Raw genomic sequence first — 26,216 nt, 5'->3', positions numbered from 1 at the left:
CACCATGCGGTCATGATAACCAGACCAGATTTTGGCCGCGTTCACCTTTTCTTTTTATTTCAGTGTGGTGTCATTTTACAAATCCGCAGACATGTACGTAAATGCAACAGGGCATATGGAAGTGCAATATTATCAGATTGTTGATTAACACAAGAGGAAATTTGCATAACCAAAAATGTTTCACAGATTGCTTCATTAACTTCATCCAGTGCAGTCATTTAATTCATTTCTTTGGATGCATTATCAACTTATTAGACTATTGGAATAACTTCCTCAGACTGCCTGTCTTTTTATGCAGTGAGTTTATGTAGAACTACCATCAGGTCATTTTTCACCTGTGAAAACCACAAGCTATTAGTGTATTTAAGACCTGTCTAATTTCACTTCTGATGCTCTTGATTTCACATTGAGAACACTCTTTTAGTGCTATTTAGTATTCTTTTATTTTCAAAGACATTATTTCTGTTTTCAGACATCATGTTTTTTTTAAGACATGTCCAGTCTGCACAATTCCAGTCTGCTTCTCTTTGGCTTACCGTGACATTTTACTCTTCCTCAGCCATTTATCATCACTTACGTGGCTGTTTTGTCCCCTAAGCTGCCAGTCAGAGAAAAACAGCTTCAGTACGCTTGATTATAACAACATGACGCATTTTACTTTCAGTTACAAAAACTGCATTGCAGTGACAGAAACAGAAATTATCACCCATTACAAAGAAAAAAATAAATAAAAAGAACACATTTCAAACTATCATATTTGACATCTACATCTTATATTTAGTCTTAGTATTTGCTTCATAGTCATTCAACCACATTTTTATACAAAAAGAAGTTGCATTGCAGCCAATTTCGTGTCACTGTCATGTGTCATCTAATGCAAGAAGTGCAGAATGAAACACACAATATAAAGCTTCCCTGCTGTTGTTAGAGGCTAATAATCCTGCTTGCTTATTCTGCCCTTTTAATAGTATCTGTCTTGCACTGTTGTGTATTGACTGCCCCATTGGCTGTGATAATAATACCGGCAGGTTAATCTAGCAGCCCTTGTTATGGGTGGCATGAGATGAAGGGGAGGATTTAGACAGGGCTCTCCCCATGCCCCCTTGTGTGTGCTAATTAACTGGTACAGATTGTTCCCCTCACCCAACAACCTCCCCACACTCAACAATCCATGCCAGCCTTTCCACCTCTTGCAACAACACAAAACCTCATGCTCAAAACTCTTGACATTCATTGTTAGATACTTACATTGCCTCACCTGCTAATACATTTCACTGGGACCAAGAGGTCAAACCTTAAAAAAATATATAATTAGAAGTGTCAAATGCCTCAACCACACCTTATGTGATACTATTTACTCTTAATTACTCTGCTTTTATTCGGTCAGGATACTTATATAAAAATATATATATATATATATATATATATATATATATATATATATATATATATATATATATATATATTTCATGACTGAAACATTATTCAATGTTTAAGACGAATATATATATATATATATATATATATATATATATATATATATATATATATATATATATATATATATATATATATATATATATATATATTATGAGTATGTGTGTGTGTGTTTAAAGCAGCCTTTCAGCTGATGTGTATTTACTCTTGACAACTTGGTCATCCCAACTGAGTAGGAAGTTCACTGCAGTTAGAAAACAGAAGTGGAAAGAATCATGATCAGGTCATGAAGTACTTAGATGGTTAAATTTTAAGATTGGAGACTAATTGGTGTGGGAAGAACATGGGGCTTAGAGGTTTTTGTGGGTTACTCTTTTCATTATTATATTAATGTGCAGGATTCTGCATTTTTTTTCCAAAAAAAAAAAAGAAAGAAAAAAAAAAACATTTCAGCATCTGCAGTTATTTGACAGTGCTCTGCTGTTAAACAGGAAGCATCCCTCCAAAGAGATTTCTCTCTGTCTTCCCAGTCTTTCAGTCTCCCTTTCCCCCTCCTTCTCCATGTGTATCTGTGAAAGATGAAGTCTTTAAGACCTACACTAATCCTGTCATTATGCTGCCGTCTTCACTGGCATATGTTATCTTCTCACTTTCTTGGTTATCCTGTGGACTAAAGCAATTATTGCACTGCAATTGAAACATCCAGTAATTAATTCATTTTCTGTGTTGAGCGCACTTGGTTTGATGCCACACTTCAAGTGTGAGATGAGTGTGTTTATGGGTCAGCTGTTGAGAGGGGTAAGAATAGCAGTCAGGATTTTATGCATCTCCTGGCACATGGGACACCCACCCAAGGCCATGAAGTATATAACATGCAGAGTAATGTCATTTAGACCTTGGCAAGCTTCTTGTGTCCCACTCAGGGGACTATCTCGCCTCCACAGTCCTATCTCGCTCATCCTCTCTATTCCCTCTATGTCTCCCCTGCCTCGTCTTTTCATCTGCTCCGTTGCTGCATGCTACATTGTTGTATTCTTTCTTCACTCTGTTCCTATTCTCCATTTCCCTCTCTCTCTCTTCTCATCACTCTTCTTCATCTCCCTCCTTTCACCCTAATTGTCTTCCCCTCTCTCTTTACATCCTCTGCCTCCTGGTGCATGCCGTCATCTGCGACCAGCGTGCCACAGAGCGCCGCAAAACACTGCAGTGCCATGATCCAGAAACCCCACATTAACACTGGGATTTCACCCAGAGATTATTTAAGTGTGGCATGCCTGCCAGGCAGGGTTCCTCTCTGTAATCTCTACAGCCCCATGAATAGAGTAGGACTGGAAAAGAGGGGATTTGGATGAGTTTGAGGGCTGATTGGGTTCTAGAAGGGGTACAGTATGAGCCTTTGGGTATTTTCAATATTTCATTTTTATACAGTGATGGATTTAGGGAGGTGGGGTGACAACTCAGTGTTAGTCAGAGAGACTGAGGTTAAATCCCTGATAGAAGGATCTTCTTCCCAGTCAGCTATGTATCCTTCTGAGGTTTGCAAAGTAATTTAATTTGAGGTAATTGTAGCGAGGATCCATAATTAAAAGGATTAAAATGCATGCCATTTATAGATTGGCTAAAAGAAATGGAATGATGAGGCCGCTGGCACCATTTCTGCCCTGTGCATGTCTCTCCTTTCATATCCACTTCTTTGTCAGTGAATTCAGATTTGCATTATTCAATGTGTCACAGGACCCAAATGTAGGATAAAAATAACAACTGCAGACGAACGTTCCCAGTGATGACACCCCAACTGGTTGCTCGCTAAATGTTACTGTCTTTTGTACATTTCATTTCATCTATTTATTTTATGTGGTGGTCTCTTGGCTCATAGGGATTCAATTGTGTCTCAGGAAATAAGAGCCTGTATATCTTTGTGTGATGACAGAGCTTGTCCTCGTCTCAACATGGTCACCCTCACACAGCGGAAGGGGTCTTTGACCCCATCAGGGAGTCAGAGTGGCTGCTGATTTTTTGACATTGAAAGGGGAACAGACAAAGCTACTCATCAAATGTCCAATGTCTGAGAGGGCTGTTAGACGGATTGGTTTTGACAGAATGCCATTTACAATTTACCAGCTATTCCAAGCTACTTCAAACACTGAAAGCCTCCGCAACACAGTTTAAATGGGAAAAGTGTTCCCGCCATATATGTTTTGGACAGTTTTACAGGGTAGCACTTTAGCAATCTCTCCTCACCCTTCATCAGAGAGAGATTACAATAGAAACATGATTGAGTAGATACTGTAGAGCAGCACATGGACACACACATTGTGCAACTGCACATAAAACTGAGAGTAACCTGTGAACGACAATATTCTATCCTTATAACATCATTGTAAGAAGCATGTAATCATCTAAATGTTGGTTAAGTTACAATTGCAGAGTAACCCATTTGTCATGATTACACAGCTGATGGTGCAAAACAGCTGCTTTGATAAGGTGGGGGGAGGCCGGTGAAGAATATTGTAAAGCCGCTCCATTTAGAGTCACTTCTCTCTTGATATTATTCAGGGGTATAAAAGCCCAGCAATGCAAATTTTAAACATTAGACATGTTTACGGTGAAAGAAAAAAAGCAATATTCATTATATGCAATCTATTCAAAACCATCTTAAATCACTCCTTAGTTTGTCATCAGTTACAAAGTCTTGGTGTTTTCATCGACCCTGTAATTTCATGTTTTTGTAGAATAAAGTCTCATCAAATTAAGTCAAATCAAACTTAGTTTCTTAAGCATGTTAAATGCCAGAGGCAACAAAGTGTCCTTCACATGACACAACATTAACAATGAAGTAAATCTTCACACACAAAAATTGATAACAGAATTTAAAGACAGTCTAAAAACAGTGTCATGTTCCCGTTCACACAGCCGTACACACAAGGACAGACAGCAAAAATAATGTGCTAAAAAGAAGAGATTAAATAACATAAAAACATAGTCTAACACGTTCCAAAGGCACATGCGTCATGTTCCGCAGCTTCATGCTGGAGAGAACTATCACAACGGGAGTGGTAGGAGAGAGTCATGATGGTAAACAGACATGTGCAGGTTTACAAGCACCGCCATGCTTAGAATTTACATTAAGCAGCACATTATCACTTTCCTGTCATGATATCTTCAGAGAGTCAATAAAGAAGCATGAACATAAAAATTAAAATGCTGAATTTATTTATTTAAAAAATAATTAATGTTACATAAAGATTGTTATGTAACTTTTTTTTTTCTTTGCCAAAAAAAAATCCAATTAACAAAGAAAGCACAGGAAAGTACAGTAACTCTTTATCTTGGTGTAGGTCTGAAAAAGAAAAAAGGGCTTAAATGTTCAAATAGACTTTTCTTTTTTTTTACATTTCCAGTGCTACTTAAATTTGTCAGTGAAAAACCATATAAAGAATGCCATGCTTGAGTATAATATACTAAATTCAGTATACTTAAATGTCAAGGCTAAAATGGGCAAGACTCAAGTGCATGCAGGAGGTTTATTACTGTAAAATAACCTTAAAATACAGAACAGTAGAACCTGTGAGAGATTTTTCCTTTTCCTTTAAAAAAAAAAAAAAAAAACGGAAATAAAATGTTAATTTTCGACAAAAATATTGTTTCTAAAGCCACACAAACACATAAATAAATAAATGTTGGTATTTTTTTATTTTTTTGTTTTTTATGTTTTGTTTTTTTGGAGGACAAGATAAAGTATCACCTACTTTTTATAGGTAATGTAATCTATTTGTTCAAATAATACTTTGAATCATTTGTAACTGATCCTTCCTTATCTATATTTACCTTTGCTTCTGATAATGATGTTTTTTTTTTTGTTTTTTTTTAATTTTTTTTATTCATGGATCAATTTCCTTCTTTTTTTTTACATTATTTTCTCCATTGCTGCATTTCTGTAAAGGTGTGTGATCCCCTCAGGGAAAAGGGATGTGACTGCACAGGAGTATCCCAATGTAGGTAACAGTTTAAATGTCCTTGACAAGTGCACAGTTTGCAAAGGAGCAAATTTAATTTCCATGGTTTGAAATTTCAAAGGTATCACCTGCTGTAATTGCTTGACTAAGGAATCCATAAATCATTGTTCAGTAAGGTCATCTTGTAATTTCTTCCCTAATGCTGGCATTTATTTTCCTAGCATCCTCTCTTTCCTCTGATTTAATCTAGCTCGGTCATTTGAGAGATTAATTGCTGCCATCTTCAAAAACAACAAATTACTTCCACACATGTTCCAACATTAAGATGGAGTAACCACATCTGAAAATGTCTCCCCTGTCAAAGAAATTTCGGGCAGATGTCACACAAGTTAATCTTTTTAAAGCTGGGTTTCTTAAAACTTAAGCTCCTAAATAATAAAATAAAGATTAAAAAATCCTGCTTTGGGCTTTAGAGGTGACAGACTACTGTCCCAAATATTAATTCACATGCTGAAGCAATATATTTTTCTTTTGATGGAACACCATCAAAGGTCAAAAACTGCATCAATGAAATCTGTGTTCATGATTAACGTACTTAATCATAACTTTTGATTAATTTGTCCAGGAAGGATGTTCCATAAATTAAATATCCTCCACTGCCTCTGTCTCCTTTCAAAAGAAACCCAGTCGCTCTCCTGTCCTGCTCTCTCTGTTGTTAGGGTCCGAGCTATACGAAGTATAGACCTGGCCCTATTATTTTTTAAATGTTTAATATTATTCTATAATATTATGGTCAAGCTATACAAGTATAGACCCAGCCCTATTGTTGTTGAAATGTTTAATATTATTCTCTAACATTAGAATAATAATAAACATTATTATGTTTATTATGAACCCAAGATGGCCCGAACTATACCATCTTGGCATTTACGACCCATTTTTTATTCAGTTTGGGCGCATCGTATTTGAACAAACTAGTGTGAGGGGATTCATGTGATTGACTCCTTATTTGGCAGGAAGCTTCATGAAAAGATGGGGATCAAAAGTTATTCAAATCTTTCTGCTAGGAGAAATGGTGTTACTGTGGCAACCCATGCATAAAGCCTTCTCGCCATGAAACACGGTTTGCTCACATCTCTGCAGAAATACATGCAATCTGCATGAAATTGGAAGCTTTTATATTTGGTAGGTCCTTAACATATTTTATGATGTATTGTGAGGGTGTCGCTTTTGAGGGGTTCATGAGGGTCCCAATTGTCTACTTTAACGTAGGACAATGAAATTTGGCACACACGTGTAATACCCCAAGAAGAGCACAAAAGTCCATTGAACACCTGTTTCCATGGCAATGGAATGTCTATTATCTTGGCAATTATGCCCATTTTGCACTTTATATGCACTGTATTTGAACAAACTAGTTTGAGATTCATACTATTGACTCTAAAATCTGTAGGACGCTTTGTAACAAGTGGTGGGGGTCTTCACAATGATGCTCAGACCCGATTAATGCGACTTATGGCTTTTATTATTATTATTATTATTATTATTATTATTATTATTATTATTATTATTGTTGTTGTTGTTATTATTGTCTATATATTCAATTTCAGTCAGGTTGAGGGCTCAGCTTCCTCATAAGGGAGGCCCAATCTCTCTCGGGCCACATTTTCCAGCTCATCCAGTGGGATACCAAGCCGATCCCAGGCCAACTGAGAGATGTAGTCCCTCCCCTCCAGCCTGTCCTGGGTCTTCCCTGGGGTCTCCACATGGTGGGACATCCCCAGACTACCTCACCAGCATGGTGTCCAGGGGATAACCAGATGCCCAAACCACTTTGTCTAATTCCTCTCGACACTGAGAAGCAGCGAATCAAGAGCATCCCTGGATGATCAAGCTTCTCACCCTCTAAACTGAGTTGAGAAATTTGTCTTTTTTGGCTCTGCTCCTTTTCCACCACAACAGGCCAATGCAGAGTCTGCATCACACAACACCTATCTCTCTGTCAGTCTCATGTTATATCTTTCCTCTCACTTGTGACCAAGACCCTGAGATACTTGAACTCTGACACTATATAGATACATATAGATGGATAAAACTGTGAGTGACTTCAAAAGTGCCAAGGACAACAAGCACAAACAAACCCAATGACTAGACTAGCATGGACAGAAAGAAAAAAATAATAGTTTTTCCTGGTTAGATGGTCAATTTTGATCAAGGTGTTGTTTTTGTTCAACTGTAATGGAGGTACGTATTTATCCTCCCAAAACAACCCTCTTGTTTTTTAAATTTACATTTTCCATATGGCAATTTTATTGATAAAGGAAAGTTAGTAAATACTGTTGGTTTTTAAATATTCCAATTTGATTAAAGCATCCTTTGAATATGGATTCAACTGTAATTTTTGTAAATAATCTTTATTTTTCATTGTAACAACCTTAATTCACTGAAAAACGTTCCTATAATTCTATAAGTTTAGGATTTTTTTTAAGTTGAGGTGTTTAAACAAACTCAGAGACAGACTATTTTCTGTATGTTATTACCAAACAGAATCTTGTGGTATAGATATCGCTCATATGTTAGGGCATATTGTAACTCTAGTTAGTGTCACAGATGGAGATGGGGAGAGGCCTCTGGGTTGCACAGCCCTCCTGCAAAGATGTGATGGACACTTAATTACTTGGCTGACAGAAGTTATTCACCACCTGCACCCAACAGGGGTCTCTGCCAGACCCTGACCTCCACTTCCTCTCAGTGTACCCACCAGCTAACAAAGCAGGTTTATGCATATGGCTGTTACTCACATTTCATGCTTTGAATTCTTCTTTCTTTCAAGCACAAATACAAGGGATTTAGACCGTTTTCATAGCTGTGATGATGCTGCATTTCCATCTTCTGTGTAATTTGATGGAAATTTAAAGGATGTTTCCTATCTATGCTGCATCTGAGCATCATTTAACATCCCTTTCTAACTTTTAAACAATTGAAATGACAATCTTGGCTTCTAACTTGCATCAGTCCAGAACTCAATTCATGGGATTCTGCAGCTTTTAATGTGTAGCTGCCAATTTCGGTTAACACATCAACACCACTGCAGTCAAGGCAGACGGTTCTCGCTGTTGAAGAGGAGGTGCTAACTTTCCTGTCACTGCCAATTTAATGCCTGAACAACTTGTAAATTTTGACACATTTGACATATTTAACAGGAAGATGTTGCTGTGAATCTCATGACACATGTTGGGCTGCAAGATACCGAAAACAAGTACAAGTAAACCCTTGATGACAAAAAAACTTACAATATATTAACTCAGACATGTGCTGTCCATTTTTACAGAACATATTTTGAATAATTCAGACAATCGACATGTCAGTGTCTTAAGGAAAAAACCTGTCACTACATTTTTTTGTGCCAAAAAAAAAGTAAAAAAAATAAGCTCCGGCCTTCTTGTAATATTTTTGAAGATTCCTGAAATCATTTTAATTCACTTGACTTTTAATAGAATGGCACTGTCCGTTCCCTAAGGTAATTATGAATAAATGTAAATGTAGGCAGAGCATGATGTGAAATTACAGTTATTAACAGAGAAGAGATATACTTCAGTATTGCAATTATAGAGCTCTCCAGGGATTAACAAGGTTCTGTTTTATTATCTGATTCCTTCAGGCTGGAGGTAATGATCAACACAGTTACACGTCTTTCTGTCATCGCTCTCTGTAGAACGTATCTGAGCTTCTTTTCTGCTCCCACCTCCTACTCTTCCATTTCTTATTCTATTACCCCCTTTGCTGAACCTCTGCAAATAAGCAGTTACCTGCTGTGTTCACTTCCTCTTTATGCTTATGTGTTATGCCTATGACTGTGTGGGCTTCACCAAGAAACATGCAGACAATGTTCTCCAGCATCTCTTTACAAGGAACATATCTTTTGCTATTTCCCAATAAAAGCCCTTTGTTCCTCTGTGATGATCAGTCTGACTCTGCACAGCATCTTTTTTGTCAACCATTGTGAGAAGACAAAGGTGGAGAGTTACACTTCACATCGCGGAGAAAGCAAATTCGTAAATCATTCCATTATCACACCGTTATGCAGCTATTTTTAGTCAAAGTAGCTAATTGTCGATTGTTACACATATTAAGGGTGATAACTTGGTAAGACCTTATGATATATGTACAGTTTACAGTGTAATTTACTCAAATCAATCATGTACCTTTGAAGTAATTACTGCCTGGTTTTTAAGTACAGGGACAAATGAAAATTAAAACTGAAACTGCTGTGGAGTTTGCAGGTCTGTCTGAATGTACTTCCCCTCTTTTGGATTTAAAATACATCAATTAGATTTCCTCGTATTGGACATTTGTATGAAAAAGTTTTAATATTTTATGCAGACCTGTTTTGTGAAGTCATGGTGACCTTTACCAGATAAATTCAGATTTTTAGTTTTAGCAAATTTTAGTTCTGAATGCGACCCACTCAAATTCTAAAGTTCCAAAGATATTCCATTATTAAGAGAGGAATGGTTAAATGTCAAAACATGCACGGCACTCACAGATTAGTTGTCGGTTTGACTATATTTTGCAGTTTTGTGTAGAGTAATAAAAGCTTTAATGAGGTACAATGTAACTCTGTTATTAAGCAGATTTATTCAAAATCAGCTGCTTTGTTGTTGCAGTCTAAAACTTACATTTTTTGCTATCTTATTTTGCATTTTGTTGTGTTTGCAGAAGCCGCAAAACCTTCATCCACTCAGAAAATACAACCTTTTTACGAAGATGGTGACCTTTACAAACAATGGTCGGTTTTAACAATCACGGTTCTAAGGCAAAACAAATTGTCATGATTGTCCCAAATTTTGAGTTATATAGAATGAGTGATAAGTTTGTTGTTTTTATGTTAATATGTGTCAAATATTTTGGCAACATGTTAATTAAGAAAAGAAAATTACATCAAAATTGACAAAAAAGCAGATATTTTGTTTGCTGTGTCTCGCCTGGATGCATTTATTCCACCAATTAATCTCTCATTATGAACACATCATTTTGATAGCCCAATAAAAAAAAAAATATTGGTGTCTGTATCAACAATATTAACCCTTTATTTACTAGGTATCAGATTGATACCAAATATTGCAGTATCACCCAACACCAGACCAGATTGCAGTCTTGTCGTACAATTTCAGGAACAATTAACAGTCTGTTTGTCCATAAAATTATGATGATATGATTTGAACCTGGAGTCATTTATAACCAAGTGTTCTTTCTAATGAACAAAACAAAAAAAAAAAACACATTCCTTGTTTTCCCTTTGCATTTTGCCACCATGGTCCTCTTCAATGAAAATGTTAATCTTATTATGCTGGTATCTAAAGATACCAATACTAGCCATGGAATCAATTCTAACCATATTTGGATCGATCTGCCCGGCCCCAACACAAAGCACAGACATGTTGGACTCAATGTTACTTTTTTCTGTATTTATTTTGCTAAGATCACGCATCAAATATTAATATTTAAATTTTATGGTCAGACAAAAAGCTTTGCCACAAAGTTGAGCTATTAAAACCATACATTTTCTAATATTTTGGAAAACATTCAACATTATGACTAAGTGATGTTGTTTATGATGTTTTTTTTCTTTTTTTCAAAACATGGTTAAATACATATTTTTCCAATGAAATATGTTGATTGAGGATCACTTTATTGTGATTCTCAAGACCAAAGGCCAGATTTACACTGTGCTCTGCTGTGATCCCTTCCATCAACAGGACATATATTCTATTTAAACTTGGCCCCATGTGATAATATACTTAGCATACACAGTAAACCTGTTGGTGTGGGGTTTATATTAAGTTCTTTGAACTTCTTTATTCCAGACTATTAATTCAATGCTGGAACTGAACATTTTTACTTTTTTCCGACACAACAGAATTTGATCAGCATCAGTATATTCAGCAGTTGCTAATGTAAAAGTGACAAACATATGTACTCGTCCTGACATGCTAAAAGCAAAATGTGTGTAAATTTCTTATCTCTCCCATATAAAAATCAATACTTGTATAAAACAGGCAGCCACCTTACAAATAAAAGCACAAGGACTAGTAATACTACTAATACTGTATATCACACCACGAGGCAATAGGATTGATAGCACAAAGCAAAATCAGTACCTTAATCCTTTCTTCCTTTATTTAGACAGCAGGAGTTTGGTGTGTTGTATGTGTAGGAAAAGAAATGTTGTGGTTGAGTTGCAGAATTATCACCTTATGAGGTCAACACCAGACTTATTTATATCTTTCACCACTGCAGCTACACCGAGCTCAATTTAATTAAGAGAATATGCTCAAAAATTCAGTTTGAAGTCTATTTGTCCTTTTTAAATGTCAAGACAGACTGATACTGTTGACTGCAGGGAAGAGTATGCATTTCTTTTTCTTTTCTTTTTTTTTTTCCCAGAAAAATAAGAGATGTGGCCAGCCGGAGTATAATGTCAGATGAGTTTTATCATTATATGTAAAACTGCTGAATGACTAAGAACCAATCAATACTTAAAATTTCCACATCCTAATTTTTCACTTTTCCACCTGAAAGGCTGCGACAGCTGTGCAAATTGAATCTTGCACATCTTATCAAATATTTGTCTCATTGCTATTATCAGATAGAATAAAATGAGAAAAATGCAGACATTTATTAAATCCACTGTTGAGATGAGCAGGCGTAATCACTGGGTTAGATCAGAAATCAAATTACAAGGTCAGTGGCTGAGTCTAATGTAGTATAAGATTAGAGATGGAGATGAAATCATTTTACATGGCTATTGTTGTCATGGGGACTGAGCACCGGCACTGAGCTGTGCCAATCAGCGTCTTAAAGTGTGTTTGAAAATCTCTCTTCCAGTTTGATTCTGCAAACGCAAAAAGTAAGCGACTTATAACCCATAATAAAAGAAAAAGTAATAATCCTTTAGGACACAGGCTCCGCTGATCTAGTGTGGCTGCTTCACTCAAACTTAACTTTTTTTATGTAGCACTTTCTCAAGCCCGCAACACATAATGCAAAAACCAATGAAAAATGAACAATTAAAACAACATAACAGTAAAAGTGGATCATTAGATTTGACATATAGCCAGTGGAAGTAACCTAGTACTGGTGAAATATGGTCATATTTAGCTGAACTGGTCAGAACTCCAGCGGCAGAGCTCCGAGCAGATTAAAGGATTTTGAGATAAGTATTTGGACAGCCTACTAAAATGGCATTACAGTAGGCAAGCCTGGAAGAAATAAAAGCAACTATGAGTTTTTTCCAGCATCAGTTTGAGTTAAGATATTCCTAATCTTGGCTGGGTTCCTAAGATAAAAAAAAAAAAAAAAGCTGTTTATGATACCTGCTTAATATGGATGAGAAAAGGAAAGTTATGGGTTAAAGATAACCCCGAGGTTCTTCACAGGGCAACTAAAAGCCAATGTGATACCATTTACAAATGGCAACTGAGCAAACAGAGAATCTCATGAAGGTTTATGAGCAAAAACTTACTTAAATTTTTGTTGAATTTACCATTCAAACTCCTGGAGGGACAACATTTCAGCAATGATGAATTCAGACAAAAACCTGTGCATGAACTGGGTGCTGGTTTATGGGGCTTAGGTTCCACACAAAGGCTGAGTTGTAATTATGAGCTATTGAGTTGTTCTTTTTTTTTTTTTTTTGTAATTTTGTATATTTAGAATTCACTGGTCTCTTTGCTGCTTTATTGTCTGTTCGTGTGTCTGCGCTTGTTCAAATGTATCTTTTTTTTATCTTTAATTTTGAATTCTAAACATGTGTTTAACAAACATCCTGATGAACAAACGGCACATAAATTATTTGAAATAGGAAATTCTAAATAATTGCTTTTCACATTAAATTTGACTTTGGGCTAAATATGCAGACTTGAACTGGAAACTGCAACTCTACACCCTCTACCTGTACTTCTGGCACTTGCTAAATTAATGTGTGAAGCAGGAGTGGATTCATTAAGAGTGACAAGATCATCATGATGAAGCCAGGTTTCACTGAGAGAAAATAAATCTAAGCTAAAAATCCGAAATATGATAATTTACAACTAGTGTTTGGAGGGCAGAAACCAAACATAAAAGTCTACATTTGATAATTAACGATACCATTTGCAGAGAGTCTGTAGTAGGAGGCAGGAATGAAAGAGACACAGTGGCAGATTTTAGATTACAGAGATAGTTTGTCTCTGTGATTATGTGACTATTTAAGATCCTGAGTAAAGTGACAGTAAAAATGGAATGATCAGCAACTGTAACGGAATCAAAGGTGCAATAGATTTGTGGCATTATTTCAGCAGTACTCTGCAGTTTGTTAGCCACAGATAACAAGGCCTTGCAGTGAACGGTCAATCATGTGGGTGGGATAGCATAATATGTTGCATACTGGAAGTCATTATCTCCCCATCGGATATGTTGAGGTGAACGCCATACCTATTAAACTGGAGGCCAGCAGTTCCAGAAGAGGTTGAAGTTGTCGATGTAACCTACAGAATACAATTTACAGAAGGACTGTGTGGTTCTGCTGCACTGACGGATGTCATGACTGAATTTTACCAGAAATGAAGACAGTTTGGCAGAGTTATTAAACAAATTTAAAACACTGAATAAAAGCAGATTTTGGAGGACAGTATAATTTGTTCCCACATTAACGGTAACTCTGGTAATGGAGGCAAGAGTTTTATCCACTTTCAACTTACAATTTGATTCTCCCATACACATGCTATAGTAAATGTCAAATATTTGGCATTCTTCAGCTTAACTTATCCATCACAAGGAGCAGACAAACTGGACTTTTTTCTTTAATATTCCATACTGCAGGTTCTTGATCTATTGTACTCTACCATCAGAGCCATGGAGCGATTCATTTTTATAATGTTTAGAAGGTTGAAAGGATGGACAAGGATGAATGATGGCAGCTCAGATAACGATCAAACTCAGTCCTGATGTCAGTTACTTGACGCAGATGGTGATGCTGTCAGACAAATCAACTAAAATACTTCCCTGTGAGCTTTATAAAAAACAAAAAGAGACAAAATAAAAAACAGAAAAGTGTCCATTTAGTTATCAAAAAAGCAGTTGATAACATTTTTTGTTGTATATTATTAAATGCAAAAGTTCATGGCCAATGCCTTCTAAAGCAATCTTTTTATTGTATTTAATGCACACTTAAGTGACATCTTCTATATGTAGTGCCCTGTATAGTCTCTTTAAATTCATCCCTGCTCCTCTGAGTTTGCAGCTCACAAACATGCTCATGCATTATCTGCCATTCGCAGTTCCATTGTTATTCCCAAGTGCATGGGGTTGTAAGGTTACAGTGGAAACTGGTATGTGCAAACTCATCTCCTGCACAGACTTGTCTGCAGGACAGTTTTACAGCATCAAACTAAAGATATTTCAGATAGCTGTGAGTGGTCCATGGTGGATTGTATAAGCATCCTGCCTTCTTTTAGTTCCATGTGGCTTAGAGAGTCGCTGCTTGTTCAGAATGAGTTTGTCAGATAATGTCAGGAATGCGAACGCTGAGGCAGAAAGTGAAAATGCCCTCCCAAACCCCATTACAGGTTTCTTTAGGTCAGAAAGCAGCACTTCACCAGTTTGTTTATCAAGCCTACTTTCTGCACCTTTTCAAACACAAGGAACGGTGTTCTAGTTTCCCGTATCTGATAAGTGGTGTTTTGCATGCAGTGAAGGACCAGAGCCACATGACAGCAGCCTAATCTGTCCTTGTTTGCCCCATTCTTCCACATTATCAGCAAAGTACAGTTTGTTTTTAATATGGAAATCCAGCCATGTCTACAACTGCTGCTTCGATACATTTTCATCTGGGTTGCTGAAATCGCGAGTGTTGCTGTGAATTCATCTGTAGCAAGTCAGATGTAAACACTTGGGACTGGGACTTTGACTAATTCATGCCTGATCTGATTTTGAACTTACAGTTTTTTTGGGTTTTTTTTTTGCCCAATGTTCTCCAGCTATCAAAATCAACAAGCTGATCCAGTTGAACCCATTAATCAAGTCTTAATGCATTCTGTATAAACTAATATACTTGTGAAGTGAAAGGTGTTACGGAGCATCAGAGCATTTCAGCAATACGTGTTAAGGGAACTGTCTTAGCTTCACATTGGAACATTTCTCCCTTATTAGAGGGTGAATACATTGTACAAAACAATCAGACTTTTGAGAGAACCACATGAAAGCGATACTGGCACTGTGCAGACTTCTCGAACAACAGTTTCATTTGAGAATATAAAAATAAAATATTTACTTAGCTAACAAATGACACACAGAATAACGCATGCTTAAACATAAACATTTATGACAGACTAGATATGTATATATATATATATATATATATATATATATATATATATATATATATATATATATATATATATATATATATATATATATACAGAGAGAGAGAGAGAGAGAGATAGATAGACAGATAGCCCACCTGACCTTATGATGTTATTCTACATGCAGATGAAGCAGCAGGAAGAGACATTGGATGAAGCAAAGTTGACGCTCTTCAATCATTTTGGTTGGCACCTGGTTACCACCATCTTTATATACAGCCTAGCACATTTGTTAAGGGAAAAGGCAGAAAATTGGTGGCATCTTACATCACCTTTTTTTTCTAATAGGTGGCTTTTAGGAAAGGTGTTGCCAGCCTGTGTTTATTTATATTTAAGATGACCACTCTTTTTTCTTTAATCCTCAACTCTATTAATTTCATGCCTAGCCAACTGAAATCGTAGCTAAAAGGGACACATTCATTGGACAAAGCTTAAAGTTAAATAGTCTGTAGTGTAAAAGCAACATCCACGCTTTTTATATTCTGCTGGTTGTAGTTGTACGACTACATGTTCGAAACATTTATGCATGATTAAAAATGTGCCTTAGAAGATAAATTTTATATGTAAGTGTAAACTTTTAAAACTTTAATAATTTTATAGTCATATGTGAAATTTTTCCTAAATGAAAAACTCATTTTTGATACATTGTGAAAAATCAGACACGAGAAAAGGACAATTTTGAAGCCCACAAAATGTAGAGATTTAAAAAATATGTATAGCTTAAAGGTAAATTGAGTCAAGGTGTGTAACACTGTATTTCCGAGTAACGTAACATGTTTTGGTGAAACTGCTACATTATATACATTTGGACCAGCAGGGCAAAACTAATATGAAAACCCTTTGAAAAAAAAAGCCTTATTGCCCCCAACTTACACACTAATGATAATGCAGTGATTAAACAATCATTGCCAGTCAAGGAAGAAAAGATCAGACTAGCTTTTGATGTGAGATAGATGTATATTCATTTTCACATTTTCTTGATTTTTTATGACTTTAGTAAAATTCAACAACTTTGATCAAATATTGTACTTATAGTTGATGTGAAGCCTGGCTGTTGGCCTGAAGCTCGGTGTGAAGCTCTAAGTGGAGAGAACATAAGGGGAATCAGTCATTGTTTTTTTGTTTTTTTAAGTATATGGGAATTACATTTTTTCGGGGTTTGTAAATTACACCACAACTAAATTATCTTTAACTAAAGGCGATTTAGCACAGGACAACAACAGCTTTGGCTATATATGAAAGTAAAGTATAGATATCTTCCATTGCTTATGAAGTTAGTTGGATCATTGCAAGACTGTCCTCCAAAAAATATTTATTTATTTATCTAATTACATACCTTCTAAGTTGCACCTTTTGCAATATTAAGGTCTTTACCATATTTATTTCCCAATCAATGAAAATACAGTTTTTTGATTTTAATAGATTATTTTATTACATGGCATATCCAGTGTAAGTGTAGAATTAAACTCTTGGGACACTCTTTTAGGAGTCCTGTTTTTGCCCAACACACATTGAGATCAGACTTGGATACGCTTGGTTAGCCTGGTACAGAGCAGACTTGTTTACCAGTAGCTACCACAGTCACACCGGGACTCATATTAACCATATTGATGGAACTGAACTCTCACTTTGATGAGCCAGACTTATCAAAATAAGCAAGAGTTTCCCTTAATCCCGCTTTATAGAATGCCCCCCGAGGTGTTGTAACTGTCAATTGGTGTGCAGAAGTTATCCAACAACATGCAGGCTTAAACTGCTCATTGGTGTCGGGGTAGTAGGACTCGCTTTTTAGACAATTACCTCTTTAGAATGCTTCTCAAATCGTAGATAATGAGAGCAATCCGGCAACACTTTATTATACAGAAGCACAAACAATTGGAGAATAAACAGGGTATGCAAATTGTCTAGTGCTTTAAATAAAACAAAGGATTACTTTTGGATAAATAAAAAGATGGATAATGGAAATCATATTTCTTAAGCTGCATTTCCAAGAAACACACATCAATGATTTCCTCATGCGCCCTGTTGTGCTTTTAGCTTTCAAAATGCGGGGCTCCAGAAGGTACCTTAAGTTGAATATTTGAATTACAAATTGATCTGAGAATATTATTAAGTAAGGTCTAAACCAATGATATTCCTCAGTGATCATGAATATGATGGAAATGAAGTTTTTTTTTTTTTTTTTTTTTGCTTTTTTGACAAGCTTTATGCTTATTTTTGTTCTGTTCTTAGTGTGTCTCACCTTCGCTTTCCTATTTTTCCTTTCCATTTTGTTCTGTTCTTTTCTTTTCCTGACCACCCTTCACTCCCATCCCCAAGCTTTGTCTTTGTCTTCTATTTCGATTCCCTCCTGCCCTTCATCTCTTCTCATGAGAAGCTGCAGCCTGGCCTCAAAGGGAGCACTAGAAAGGATCCATCAGCTACACTGCTACTCTCAGGAGAATGCAGCCAGCGTGTTGCTGTGTTCTACTCCGTTCACCATTATATCTATACAACCCCAGATAGCCTTTACTGTTGATTACAGGCTCTGTTTTCACATTTTCTACAAAGCTGTATGAAGCTGTAATTTTATGCTTTGTTGGACACCAGCCACCGTACCACTCACACATATCCCCAAGCTATTTTAGATATTTTGGTTGCTGGTGTGACACAAATCTTAATACAGGTTATGTCTACTGTATATCATCGTGTATTAAGGTGAAATCAGTGATGGGATGGTGGTATATCTGTGTATGTTTTGTAGTGGTGGATAAAAGGGTCACACTGAATACCCACAACAGATTCAGAATTAATCTGCCAGATGTATCTGGAGAGTTTTTATGCAGCAGCTGGAGACATTGGTATGGAACTTTAAGCCTCCATGCTGGACCAAAACAAAGCCTCATTCATCCCCAAATAACAACATCTGGGCATGCTTAACAGCATGGATAAATAAACAAGCCCTATGGACACTAAATCCCCCGCACTCAATCACTCTCACATCCCCTCCACACCCATTCCCTCTTGCTATTCTGATGGCTGCTGTTGGTGTGGGACCGGCACATCAGCACTGATAGTGTGCATCCAATTAATTAGCCAAACGTTATCTCATTAGCAATAGCCGGAAGAGTAAAACAAGTGTACTCCTCTCTAGTTGCGAACAACCTCTGGTCAGAAAACAGGATGATTCTCTCCTCCTCTGTAACCTCTGCGATCTGTTGACGCTGAGTAGGAGGACAGAAGGATAGGCTTGTAAACGCAGCTTAGTCAAAGTGTCCATCGTTAAATAGCTATTCCTCATGGTTTACATTTAATCCACGGCTTCTGCAGAATTAAAAAGACCAGCCTGCAGCATGTCCTAATGACACTGCATCAGGAGGCATTCTAATGGTTTCTATGTCTTTAAGGTATCTGTCTTTGTGGACATTTGCAGCATTTGCACAGTGCTGTAAGCAAAAGTCAGCACCATCTGACACAGTTCTGAATCCCTTGCATTCCTCAACACCTGTGCCTCAATGTTATTTAAAGCACTCAGGGGCTCTGCACCAAAACACCCGCCATTGGCTATTTGCTTTTTTGTGTGTTGTGTGTCTTTGTGTGCCAGTGTGTGTAGGAAGGAACTTGACTTCTTGAATGTAGTAGCTATTAGCAAAGGGCCATGCGCAGACAGAGAAGCACAAAGCAATGCTGAAGTAATTTTGTGTGAAAAAGGAACATGAGTTTATATAGCTGCAAAGTAGAGCAGTGGTTTTGCATAATCAGCTGCGTTTGCATGCCGAGGATGTAGCATGAAGGTATTTGATTTCAGAGGGTGGACATCTCTACAAATAATCTCACTTTGCAAGAATTATACAAAGAGGATGTTTTCATTTATTTATTTATTTATTTATATATATATGTTTGTGTTTTTTTTCCATCAGTGTGGACATGCTCCCATATAAAAAGGACTATCATCAGTCCTTTGCTTGAAATGTAATTTAAATAGCCAAATATGCACAACTCTGCGCTGAATTTAGGTTTAGTCTGATTTAGTTCATTTTCCAAGTCACAAGAAGAATTTATTTTCTACACATGCTCTGGGGCACACAGGGATCTAGTTCAGATTGTTTGTCATGGCATGGTACAATAGAGAACATGCCCAAGAGCTTTCTATTTACACATGTGGTGTCATGGTGTGTTGGTACTTATCATCTGTCCACAGCTCTTTGGAGTATTAGGGTGTCACTTGACTTCCTTCAGGCTTTTTTACATGGATCTGAGCGGTGACTAAAGCTTGGTTATGTTATTTGAACATGCAGCTGCATGACTGTGCACTTAACTGCAAATTTATTTATTTGCTTAATTATTTTTTTAAGCAAAAGTATGAGACAAAGTACCACTGACAACCTGTTTAGTCAAAACCCTAATCAGCATCAGAGGTGGAAAAACAAAAAACAGGTTCATTTGTGTGTTTGCGTGTGCTTGTGTGGATTGTGTGGCTATGGGAAGCATGACTAGCATGTCAGCCACAACTTAATTAGCTGATTTCCAACATCAGCATATTATAAACCAATAAAACATTGGCTGTTGAGAATTTTAGGTCAGATTGTGTCTGCTTTTAAATAGGTGCTGAATCTGAACTCAATCTGTGGCGTGTCAAGAAGGCTTTTCCAGGGGGATGAGGACTAATTGGAGAAGATTCTACCTCTAACAGTGTCATTTCTTTGAACAGACTAACATACTTTTGCTCAGTTAAGAGTAGGACTTGATCTCTGTGTGCATCTAAAAATATGCAGTTTGTGTTTTTTTATCTGATGGCCTTTATATGTGGAATTTGCTGAATGGTACCTAATAATTATTTTCATGTGCATCTATAAATAATTATCCCTAATTTTTATTCTGTTTTTTAATAACACTAAAAGCCATTTAACTGTACTGTGTTTTAATATTTAACCGCTCATCTGCATTTGCTCGTTTTTTTCATCATTCCTCTAGATTTCATAACCTATTGGTTCAATACCTCAAGTGGTTTTTCAATCAGCCTTAGCTTGTACATTCTCTCAAACAGCAGGGTACGCAGAGACTAGAAAAGGGAAAATGGACTATTTAAATGATCCCTTACTGCCCACTGGGGCCACTGATTGCACCAGTCGACATGCAAATGGCCATGTCTATTATACCAGAGGAACAGCAAATCACAAAGTGTCCTTGATTAATTACTGCCTTGCTTTTGTAAGAACCAAATGAAATACAGACATCACAGTCTTGTAATTAAATAATTAATCCACAAACTGCTAATATCTTCTGCATATGCTGATGCGCGAACCATTTCTGCTATTATTTTTCAAGTGCCATGCGACCAAAAGGGAGGTTTAACAACATATGCCATCAGTGACATAATGATTACTGTTCCTCCAAAATAGTCATTTATCTAGCAACACCAAGAAGCAAAATGTCACATAAATGGCAGGTCTGTAACTAGTTCCTGTGTGCTGCGCTGCAGAGCATGTGCATGATCGCAGCCCTTCCACTCTCTACAATCTCTCTTCCTTAACAGCTCGCAGGTTGTCTACTCAGTCATCTTCAGTCTCATACGAGGAATTTGTCTTGCAGCATCTTGGGCACCATACATTATTTCTCTCTGTGGTTCTTCATGCATCTATGGTAATATGTGTCCTGGTTAGATGTTTCACATGTCAGCTCAGAATGGCTGCCACTGCTACGGACATTCATGTGGGCAGGAGCGTTTGTTATCCTTAAGTTTAGTCTTTTTCCATATCATTTACTTTGAAAACAGAACCAAGTGCTGTCGTACTCGAGTGTAATTATGGCATTGTGTTGTCATTTCTTTTCCACGGTTGCTGTGAAAAGTTGCAGAATTCTGGAAACACATCATTACAAACTGATCAATCACAAGGGAGTGTTTCAGAGTGCAAGGTCTGGTAGAGGTGTGTGACGAGACTCGGAGCTAGCAATAGGAAATTGTTTAAATTTGAGAAAAGTTCTTGTCTGGATTGTGTAGTTCATCATCTTCAGCACTTTGACTCAGTTTTTGCCACATTACGTCGGATTTTTCTTTCTTTAGCTGCCTGCTTTGGTTACTATAATAAAACAATTAAAAATGGACTTTGATAATAATATAACTGTTAAATTATGACCCAGCTCGTAATGAGAAAAAGAAGGGGAAAAAAAGTTTTATTGTAAAAAGAAAATATTATCAAAGTTCAGTTCTCTGGGAAGCGTAAGAAGATTGTGCAGAGTGATCCACCTGCATCACCACACATGTTGTAGATCATCTCCAGTCAAGCCAGTTCAAACAACGAAGCACCTGCATTACCCAAAGACTCCAAGAATGACTCAAACTGCTATGAACTTTATTATTTGTTTCAGATTTAGAGAGAAAAATGTCTTTCATGTGAATCTCAAAACAGCTGCAGTTCAACAGTTTTAAGAGTTTATTGATTTTTACTTTTTTTTTTTTTTTTTAATTTATTTGTGAGTCATACATTCCAGATGAGGTTCTTAACGAACGAACGTTAAATACCTTGAAAGACTTTGCAACAAGGACTATCATGGTGAATAATGCGAATCTCAATGCATTTTGTCCTTTTTGTTCTTTTTCAGACGGCCCCTTGGGGCCACGTGGCTTAGTTGAGGCCACGGAGATGTGCACACAGGAGTGCCTCGTCCTAGGACACTCGGACAATTGTTGGATGCCCCCCACATTAGGAACATACCAGCAGTCGAAATCACCGATGTCCAGTTTTGGGTCTCAGCAGGAGTGGGGTCCAAAGGACAAACTCATCAATGGACACACCCTGTCCAGAACCTGGAAAAGTGAAAGCGGACGGTCAGAGCATTTTGGTGACAGGAAGCAGTTTGGGAGTGGAGAAGGACACTTTACCAACAGTGGCATGGCTGACATTCCGTTGGTGAGTCTGAAGTCCTGCCAGTCAGCCTCCTGTCCAGACAGCCCAAAGGACCAGCAGCTATAAGAGGGACTTTGCGTTTGTGCTTTGAGGTGTCCTTGAATCCAGATACAGAAAACAGGTGAAGCATCTTGTCCAAGCTTCTCTCCTGTTCTATTGTTTTGGTTTTTTTTCTTGTTCAATATTTTCTCACTTAAGTTGAAGCTTCTGCCATGTGATAGCCACATGTACTGAGTAGGCCACAAAATAGTGCTTATGCTGTGTTTTCTTCTCTGAAACTTTATTATGGCTCAACAGAAAGCTTTTTTCTTTGTGACTCTTCTTGGATTTCTTCATCATGAAATAGCATTTTCTGTCCACTTCATGTACGAATTGGACGTTTGGAAGTAGGACTTTGGTAAAACAGAGAAAAAGAGAGAAAAAAAATATATATATAATACATGCTGACCAATATATACAAATATTTGTGGTGTGATTGTTATTGAGTTGTTCAGGACTATATTAATCAACACAATAAAAAAAAATAAAAAAAAAACATTTCAACAAGAGTTGTTCTGATAACACTGTTTGTGGACACTTGTTTATTCTGTCATTGTCTCTGTGTTTGTAAATAAGCCTTATTAACCACAATCATGTATGTGTAACATCTGCAGTGAATAGGACGGTTCTTTGCTGTTGTTATCATAATGGCTTGTCATCGGGTTTGGGATTCACCTGGATAAAGATTTTTACAGTGGCAACCAGAAAGCATTTATCTAATTTGAAAAGAAAAAAAAAAATCTAATGTTGATTCATGGTTTGTATTTTTTTTTTTTTTTTTTTTTTTTGTCATTATTATATTTTTTTAAAACAAAATTCATCCCTGTAATTTAATGCTTTTCCCATTGACTGTTATAAATTTCTTCAAGTACTGCAAAGTCCTGAAAGCTACATTTTCTAAAAAAAAAAAAAAGGAAAAAAAAAAAACAACTTTGTATGAATGATGTCAGTGCTTAAAATGTGCATTACAAAAACGAAAGGTTCTGAAGGCTCTCTTCTATAAACTGATTTTGAAAGTGTTCAGTACAGTTAAATAGCAATATATTTGTAAATGGCTCAATGTTTTATCTAACGTTAATCTCATTATTGTATAGATTTTATTCAAATTGTGATTTAACTGAGTCCAATCTCTCAATTGTACCTGCAATTTATTGACATATGTATATAAATATAAATATAAATATATATATATATATATATATATATATATATATATATATATATATATATATATATATATATATATATATATATATATATATATATATATATATATATATATATATATATATATATATATATATATATATATATATATATATATATATATATATATATATATGTATATATATGTATATATATATATATATATATATATATATATATGTATATATATGTATATATATATGTATATATATATATATATATATATATATATATATATATATATATATATATATATATATATATATATATATATATATATAATATTTCCACACAGACTATTATTTTCCACACATGAGAAAACACAGGTTAAGATGACATTTTAATCACTGTGCCTTCATGATGTTGCTTCAAATGATGAATTGTGCTTATTTAAATGACTAGAACATGTTGGCTACAAAGGAAATCCTGTCTGATGATGAAATGCCTTATGCATCGAATGTTTGCCAAATTCCAAGACATAATCACAAAGATGTTAAAGTGCAAACCTAAATCTTTGATTCTGAGGAAAAACAAAAAAGGCATGTGCAGATGATGGCTCAGTCATGAAAGATCATCTGTTATTCCACCATTGGATAAGGTTGTTTTTTTCCCCCACAGCATGGAAGGCAAATACACAAAGGACTAGCATGCTTAAAGATATAGCTTTTGCAATTAACTTGATCATTTTTGTGTCTTTCTTTCTTTTCTTTCTTCTTTTATTTGGGTAATGGGAGTGTAGGGGGTAGAATTGAGTTGTGCATTAAAGAAACATTCAGTTTGTAAAGCACTTTCATATTTATGTCACAATATAAACAAACAAACAAACAAACAAAAAAAAATAAGTGGGATGGAGTGATTTGCTTACTGCAGTATGTTTGTCAGTTGTGAGGGTGTTTGACATCACTGATACCGAAACAATTAATCCTTGTTACTACTCTACAGGTATACAGCTACTGCAATAAATGTTTTAATTATGTGTCTGCTTAATCTGTGTACAAGATGATTACATCTGAAGATCTGTGTCTTTTAATTTGTGTAAATGTATGCTGACATGAACCCTGGTAATCTAGTACGAGACGGTAATTCATCATGAGATTGCTCTGAATCAGGTTTTAGCCTAATTTGATTCATTTTTATTTTTGAAAATAAGCTTTTATAGACCCTCAGTATCTGAGCTGGCAGTTCCCTCCGCTTAAAATATCATCATTATTTATTTATTTACTTATACTTGTAAACAAGCACAAGCCAATTATATGTAAACCGAGGTAAGATAGATGTGCTAAAACATCCGGCATGAGTATCTTGGGGAATAGTTCTCTGGTCACTGTTCTGGTTTGCATCTTGTGTCCTTACAGAAAACAATTCTCCTGAAAACATTACATCCAGGGTCACTGTGGAATATAAAAACCCTCCACTGCAATGACAAATCCTGAGGGAGGCAATTTCTGGGAAGGGGATTTTTTTTTTTTTTTTTTTTAAGAGGGTTGCTATGAGAACGCAGAGTCAAACCATTCAAAGGAAACCAACAGTTTATCGTTCAGTCTTCTTACATAAAAAAGGAGACTTTGAAAGTTTTGAAAATTAATGTTTAAATAAATCAAATCATTTGACACAAGTTCAGCAGTTTGACTTAAAACCTTGAAGCTCCCTCTTTTCTGCCTTAACATCTGCTCTGCTGCAGGATCCAACTACGTTAGGAATATCTTTCTCAGACTGAATTTAGTCTTTTAATTTTAAAAGTTGTTTAATTACTCAAAATTAAGCTAATGAGCAGTGGGAATAAATCACTAACAAAGCAAAACAACCTCTGCAATACAGGTTTGATAAATGGTAAAAATCCACATCAACTGCTTAACCATGATGACAAATGCTGCAGGCGGGTTTTTCATTTTTATTCTCATAGTTCAAAGTGTCAGTTCCAATGTTTCATACAACACTGCAAGGGCTGTTTGCAGGTTCTGCAGCGTGTGCACAGGCAACACCTCTTTTAGTGACCTTGATTTATTTTACATACACCACCGTGGGTGAGCCGGTAGAGCAGTCATCCACCAAATGGAAGGCCAAGGGTTCTGAAAGTGATATTGCACCCCACACCGCTCACCTATCCAGATGTTGATTTTAAAATAAATCAATAAAAGCCATGTTTCCATGAATACAACAAGAAGAATATATGAAAAGGTGCATTCAGCCTTCACTGTGATGTGCAACATGTGGTCAGCGAGTACAGAAAAGCAAAAGTACAAAAAAATCAAACAATAGGTACTCATTAAACTGTAAGCATGCTGACG

The 26,216-nt window shown here is 36.2% G+C and overlaps 1 protein-coding gene across 1 annotated transcript in view; it reads left to right on the top strand.

Moving 5' to 3' along the window:
* pcdh9 (protocadherin 9) overlaps positions 1-22,749 on the top strand; it is a gene marked incomplete at both ends in the record, with an annotated part of 200,191 nt that extends 177,442 nt beyond the window's left edge. Inside the window, one exon of the mRNA XM_079238331.1 lies at positions 22,379-22,749. Within this exon, the coding sequence (XP_079094457.1) occupies positions 22,379-22,749 (371 nt within the window). The remainder of the gene's footprint in view (positions 1-22,378) is intronic.
* Between the last annotated feature and the right edge of the window lie 3,467 nt (positions 22,750-26,216).

This window comes from Telmatherina bonti (genome assembly GCF_933228915.1).
Source record: "Telmatherina bonti genome assembly, chromosome: 1".
Taxonomy (NCBI): Eukaryota; Metazoa; Chordata; class Actinopteri; order Atheriniformes; family Telmatherinidae; genus Telmatherina; species Telmatherina bonti.
Note: the sequence above shows the minus strand (reverse complement) of the source record. Positions and strands in the feature narration are given on the sequence as shown.